We start from the raw sequence: 7,261 nt of genomic DNA on the forward strand, positions 1-7,261 counted from the left end.
ATTTCCAGAATAAGAAACCGATATATACGTGTATATTTGCCCCCAAGAAAATAGGAAAGCGACAATTTGTAACTAAGGTGGACAAAAAAAAGAAAAAAGCTAATTCGGTTTCATATGTAAGAATTTGTGTAATCTTTTTTTGCTACTAGTAGAATTTGTGAAATCAGTGCGAACGCCTGTGTTTGACTTTGATTAGGTCCTTTTTGGCCTTTCGTGTTTTCTCGTTGTCTACTTGTTGGTTACTTTTAAACATTTTTCTCGGAGCCAAATATGGCTCTCTAATTTTCTTTTTTCTTTTTTTTTTAAATGTATATCATAACCATTTTCTACCGAGATTTATTAATCTTATAATAATAATAACTTTTTTTTAAGAATTTTTCATATAGGAAATGTCTTAAATCCACATCTAAACCAGTATAATTAAGGTAATCCTTTTTAAATTGTTGTGTATGGTCGTTCGTTCACATGTGTAACACTCATTTTGTTTAAGTACAGTATTTAAAAAATATAGTTTAATACATATAACTTTAAATGTTATATTTAAATAAGCTGAATATTATGATGTCATTACACGAAAATACAAAAAAAAAAACGTTACCTTTGTCAAATTATGTAGACGCAGACTTAAGACTTTGATATTATATTTTTTTTTATTCTTTGCTTGAATGGAGGGTAAAATATGCGGCCTTACCATAACAACAGTGTCAAACAATAATGACGACGCCATAGAACCGAAAGCCAACAAGATTAGAATTATTCTCTTGGCCAAATAAATATATAAATAAATAATAAATACAAAAAGAGAATAATAAATAAAATATATGAAAAAAGGAAAAAAAAAAAAAAAAAAAAAAAGAAAAAAAAAAAAAATATATGAAAAAAGGAAAAAAAAAAAAAAAAGAATTGCAATTTACACCGTCAATCACCAAGGCAACAACGGCAAAGCAGAGGCCCAAATCTCCCCCTTTTTTTACTTTGCTTCGCGGTCTCTGTTACTCATTTTCCATCGAAATTATTTTCTCTTTCTTCCCCCCCTCTCTCTCTTCCCCAACCATCGGAGAGCCAGCGTGAGAGATTCAAGGGCCGAAACCCACGTATCACCATTTTTCTAGAGAGAGAGAGAGAGATCAGAAGGTGCATCAGTAGTGCTTAGAAAATGGGTACGCTTCAGACATGGCGAAAAGCGTATGGTGCTCTCAAGGACTCCACCAAAGTCGGACTCGCCCACGTCAACAGCGATTACGCGGTACCAAATTTCATTTTTTTTTGAATTTTCGGATTAAATTAATCGTTTAGGTTTTTAATAATTTCATCGCAATCTTTTCTTGGATCCGATTTCGATTTATCTTTTGTGGCGGTTTATCAATTATTTGATTTTTTTGTGGGTTTTTTTTTCGGTTTGGGTTTTCTAAGAATAGGATTTGGATGTTGCCATAGTCAAAGCCACGAACCACGTCGAATGCCCTCCCAAAGAGAGACACCTCAGAAGTGAGTCTCTTCAATTTCTATTCACAGATCGATTTTCTCCTCCAATTTTGGCTTTCTGGGTCGATGAATTTGGGGCAAAAGATTTGAAATTTTGAGGGGTTTTTTTTTCTTTTGCAGAAATTCTGATTGCCACGTCAGCAGTCAGGCCACGAGCAGATGTTGCTTATTGCATTCGTGCGCTTTCGAGAAGATTGGCCAAGACCCACAATTGGACGGTATGCTTGGAATCTTCTATTTGCTTAAGGCTTTGATTGTCATGTAGATAACTCCAATATTTGAGGTTGTTATGAGTAATAGTTTGTTTTTTCTTTTTTTTTTTTTATTCTGTTTGTTTTGGATCTTTTTGTTTGGAGCTTGGTGATTATGTCTTTTTAACTTGTGTTTGGAAGAATTTGATGGGCTTTGAATAGTTAATACCTTGCCATTGTCATCATGTCACTATTACAAAATAAGTGGTTTCACTTGGAGATTTTGGAACTAGTAGAATCTTTGTGTGTTTTGTTTGAAGTTGTTCAGCTTATTGCTTGATAAACACTTCGTGAGAAATTTGTAAGCTAATTTTAGAAGCAATTATTAATTATGTGAGATGGATTTGGAGTTTATATTCTTTTTTGTTGATCTTTCTTCCTCTTTATCGTGGGGGTGGATTGTAGATGCTATATAATATATTTTTTCTCATTTTGTGCTGTGGGGTTGTAAGAGTTGGGGAACAGTTGGCTGCCGAAGCCAGGATGATTTTGGATTGGCTGTGTAGAAATTTCACTCGCTTTTGATGTGACAGTTGGTTTTTCAGAGTGGTTGTTCACTTATTGTTTCTTTCCCTTTGTATGACCTTGTTATGTAAAGGGTTGTTTCTCCTGCCCTTTCATTTGATGTTTATTAATGTAAATGTTAAACGTTCTTGGAGGCTTGTGGTTGTCTGTTCATCATTTTGTTGTGTTTGTATATGTATTAGGTTTCTTCTTCGCACAAAAAAAAAGGGCAATTGCATAGTATGTTTCAGCATTTCTAACCAACGGCTTTACTTTTCTACTAGACCTATTTTAGTAGATATAAATTTCTGGTTATTTGCTTTTTAAATTTATATTACAATGTCTTCTGTCATTTGGCAGGTGGCATTGAAAACTTTAATAGTAATTCACAGGACATTGAGGGAGGGTGACCCTACTTTCAGAGAGGAATTTCTGAATTACTCACAGAAAGGACATATTCTTCAGCTTTCCAATTTCAAGGATGATTCAAGCCCCATTGGTTAATTTTGATATCCTGATATCTATTCCATTTAATCAATTATACTCCTTTGGCCATATTAAGTACGTATTAAAACAGAATTGAAGAAACTCATTGTGTTTGTCGACACAATATCATATGTATACATACTCTACGAAGATTTTCCTATGTGGGTAGTAAGTGGTTTTAAATTGTGGTCGTGACCTGTTTCGGTCATCTCTCTTTTCAGCTTGGGATTGCTCTGCTTGGGTTCGTACTTATGCGTTGTTTTTGGAGGAACGACTTGAGTGCTTTAGGATTTTGAAATATGATATTGAAGCGGAGCGTCTACCAAGGCCTGCTCAAGGGCAGGAGAAGGTATAATGTTGTATTACTTGTACTTGTCTGTGCAAAAGCAGCACAATAGCATAACTATAATACATGGATGTTTAGTACATGAAAGAGGCATATACTCAGTACTGTCCCACCAAGGTGCGGCCTGAAAGGCAATGTGGATGTAGATGTACTCTTCGGCTTTTGTGGATAGAACTGGTCGGTTATTAGTTTGGCTTTGAGTATGTGCTAAACATCATGTGTGGGTACACATAAAATTATTGTTGGAGCTAAGGGTGAATATGAGAGATTTTCTTTCGATGCTGTAAGCCTCAGCCTCTTAAGGAGAAATTTAATAATATATTGGCCACCTATTCTTACATATGTATATGGAAAGTGTCGTCTGCTGACTAAACCAATTTTTGTTTTCATGTGCCATCAGATGAATAATAGGATTCAGTTTGGATTTGTAGATTTGGGTTCGGTTTAATATATTGGACTCTGCTGGCTATTGTTCTGAGGACTCAAAATCTATACTCTTTTTAGTTTTATTTTATTTTATTTTATTTTTTGTACTGGCAGGGATACAGTAGAACTAGAGAGCTGGACAGTGAAGAACTGTTGGAGCAGTTGCCTGCTTTACAGCAGCTGCTCTATCGTCTCATTAGTTGCCGGGTAAGAATTTGACCTTTGGATTCCCATTGTTCACCTAAATATTTGCATTCAATCTGTATTCTGTCTTCAAGAATCATTAGTTTATATGCTGTTAGTATTGGTGCAAAGGCAGTTGATGTTGCATTCTTTACTTTACAGCCAGAAGGAGCGGCTGTCGGCAATTATGTTATACAGTATGCCCTTGCTCTGGTACTTTCCAAATCTCCTTTTTAGTTTATTTGCTTTTTAACGCATTGGAAGTTTTCTTTTCAAAATTATTTTCAAGGCTGTTCTCTTTCTATTAGGAAAAAAAAAAAGATGTAAATTTTAAGTGCTTAGGGTTTAGTTTGATAAGAATTTTTCTTCTGCATTTCAAGGTTTCTTGACTAGTGTACGGAATATAAATAACAATAACTTGTAATTTGCAAGGTTTCTTTATCATTTTCTTGTAGTAATCTTTCTTTTTGTATGTTGCTGTGCCAAGGAGAACTTTAACAAGTAAAACATAAGAACTTATTAGAACTTATTCATAATTTCATTGATGTTGATTTTTCAGGTACTTAAAGAGAGCTTTAAAATTTATTGTTCTGTAAATGATGGAATAATCAATCTTGTGGACAAGGTAAATGCATATTATTATTTGAAAGAGGGTTACATAATTTTTTACAAAATTCTATTCTTGTTCTAAATTTTCTTGCTGCAAGTAATATCTCTGTTTGCAGTTTTTTGAGATGCCAAGACATGAAGCTATTAAAGCCCTTGATATCTATAAACGAGCTGGTCAGCAGGTGATGAAATGGAACCAATACTCACCTTTTAGCTTATGCTTGGCTCGTGCTATTTTTCATAAATAGGAAAGAGTTTTGGTTTAGTTCATTTATTTGGTTGGTGTGACATTTGAAAGCTAAGATTAGTTACTCTTAGTTGTTTTACTGAAGAAGAAACCATTGGACCTTTGCCGCAGGCTGCAAGCCTATCCGATTTCTATGAGGTTTGCAAAGGATTGGAACTTGCTAGGAATTTCCAGTTTCCTGTTTTAAGAGAGGTACTACATTGATTAATGTTTTGGTTTGTTTGTGTGATTCTCTTTTTTGTCAATAATCCAACTCAGCAAACTTAGCACTTTCTCTATGCTTATCCAGCCTCCTCAATCCTTTCTTAATACGATGGAAGAGTACATAAGAGAGGCACCTCGGGTGGTTACTGTTCCAACTGAACCATTGGTGAGTTTCTCTCCTTTCTCCCTGAAAACAATTGCTATTCAACTTATATACAATATATATTGCCTTAGGAATTACAGAGATTAATTATGATGTGTTCATTGTGAGCAGCTTCAATTAACATATAGACCAGACGAAGGTTCTTCTGAAGAAACCCAATTACCCAGTGAAGAACCTGTGGCACCACCTTCAGAAAATGTGTCTAATGTTGAACCTGAAACACCATTGCCACCATCTCCACCTCCTCAAAGAAGCATAGATACTGGAGATTTACTGGTAAATTATCAGTTCAGAGCTCTTATTGCTCTTGTTTTGCTTTACCACATTTATTCTGTTACTTTCTTATTTTGTCCTTTCTCATGACAAATATTTCCCTTCTGTGGGATCAGGGTTTAAGTTATGATGTTCCTGATGTATCCGCAATTGAGGAGAGAAATGCGTTGGCTCTGGCCATCGTACCTTCCGAAACGAGTAACTAACATATGCCTTCACTTTCCCAGTTATGCTACATTTGTTTTGTATGGTGGCTTAAAATGACATTTCATATTTTGCAGATGCGGCTCCTACATTCAATTCTAGTGCCATTGAAGCAAAAGATTTTGATCCCACTGGATGGGAACTTGCTCTAGTCAGCACTCCAAGTACCAATATTTCCACACCTACTGATAGACAATTGGTACGTCCTTTTTGTGCTGATTTCAAATTTTATTTCTTTATCATTTATTGTTCTTTATATCATCTTTTTCTATACTGTATCCTAAGTTAATTATAATTTCCCTGCGTGTGGTTTGGAGTTAGACAGTTGGACAATATTAATACAATAACAATAAAAGTGCCTGTTACAACTCACATATTATGATACACAGCAAAGCAGCATATAAACAAGAAAAAAGGAGGCATATGCGCTGGGGGAAGCATGTATTCCCTCTTAAAAATACCGTAACTTACAACTTTCCCTTCGATTACAGGCCGGTGGATTGGACTCTCTCACTCTAAACAGTTTGTATGATGAAGCAGCATACAGAGCTTCACAGCAGCCAGTTTATGGAGCACCAGCCCCGAATCCATTTGAGGTTCAAGATCCATTCGCTATGTCAAACGGTGTTGCTCCTCCTCCTCCAGTTCAAATGGCAGCATTGGCTCAACAGCAGGCCAATCCCTTTGGTCCTTACCAACCTACCTTCCAACCGCAAATGCAGCCTCAGCCGCAGCAGCATTTGTTAATGAGCCCAGCAAACCCTTTCGGTGATGCGGGATTTGGGGCATTTCCTGCAAATCCGGGTCCTCATCAACAACAAAAAAACCCATTTGGAAGCACAGGCCTGCTGTAATGACAGTATTCGAACATTTGGAAAAAAGTGTAATCTACGCAGTGAAATTGGTTTTGAGTGCAGTTGGTGGTGTTAGTATAGAAGGGATGGATTTTGGAATTTGGCCATGAGAGTTTTGAGTAAGAACGAACATGTGTTTGGTGTAAAAGCAATGAGTAGCTGCTAGTTCATACGATTCTATTCTTTTCTTTTTCTTTTTCTTTTTCTTTTTTCTTTTTCTTTTTTTTAAAATGTAATTTCTTATCTCGCCTTGTCTCTGTATTTGTCTCACTTGCACACACACAAAAAGAAGTTTTACCTACGGATGTAAAGGAATTCTTATTCATGGACTGGACTCTTTTTTTACTTTAAACTTGATTTGGGTATTTTACACATTTGCCTCTTGAATTTATATGGCTTTAGCAATTTGCCTCTGAACTTTTAATTTTAGCAATTGTCCTTTTTAACTTATAAAATTGTTGCGGTACGTCTCATTTTGATGATGATTGTGTTAAATTAGTATTTAAAAAACACATTCGATTAAAAATTTTAACATCTGAATTTAAATGTAACACAAATTTTTAAATTTCTTATTTAATTTCTTCAACTATTATTCTTTTAAATTCTAATAAAAATTTTGAGTAAATTCAGTAAAAGAAGGTATTGTAATAATTTTATAAGTTTGTGAGTTGATTGTCAAAAAATTTACGGAGTAATTTACTAAATCATAATTGTGTTAAAAATCCAACTTGATGTTCTCACTTTACCTTCCGTCGTTCTCGTGTAACATCTCAATTATTAAGTAGGTAGTAATAATAATAATATAATAATAATAATGATGATGATAATAATGATGATAATGATAATAATAATAATAATAAAATAAATAATGATAATAATAATTGTGATATAGGTATGAAATAATATTTTTTTGAACGAAAAAATTTTTATTTTATTTTGTATATGCTGTTTGGTTGAGATATAATTGATGCCCCAAATAAATACTTGTAGGAGTTTGTGTGTCAATTCTGAATCTTGTTCCGGCCA

At 34.5% G+C, this 7,261-nt stretch overlaps 1 protein-coding gene across 1 annotated transcript; it reads left to right on the plus strand.

The window, feature by feature from the left end:
• Positions 1–881: 881 nt before the first annotated feature.
• On the plus strand, positions 882–6,587 carry LOC21395220 (putative clathrin assembly protein At2g01600). The gene is made up of 15 exons (XM_024169272.1): positions 882–1,246; positions 1,419–1,488; positions 1,606–1,703; positions 2,601–2,739; positions 2,948–3,075; positions 3,613–3,705; positions 3,844–3,894; positions 4,241–4,306; positions 4,407–4,472; positions 4,649–4,729; positions 4,827–4,907; positions 5,016–5,180; positions 5,294–5,375; positions 5,459–5,580; positions 5,873–6,587. Exons 1-15 carry the CDS (start codon positions 1,157–1,159, stop codon positions 6,233–6,235), a joined length of 1,695 nt encoding a protein of 564 aa, XP_024025040.1. The 5' UTR covers positions 882–1,156; the 3' UTR covers positions 6,236–6,587.
• Positions 6,588–7,261: the final 674 nt, after the last annotated feature.

Source organism: Morus notabilis, unplaced genomic scaffold (genome assembly GCF_000414095.1).
Source record: "Morus notabilis unplaced genomic scaffold, ASM41409v2 Scaffold677, whole genome shotgun sequence".
In the NCBI taxonomy this organism is placed as follows: Eukaryota; Viridiplantae; Streptophyta; class Magnoliopsida; order Rosales; family Moraceae; genus Morus; species Morus notabilis.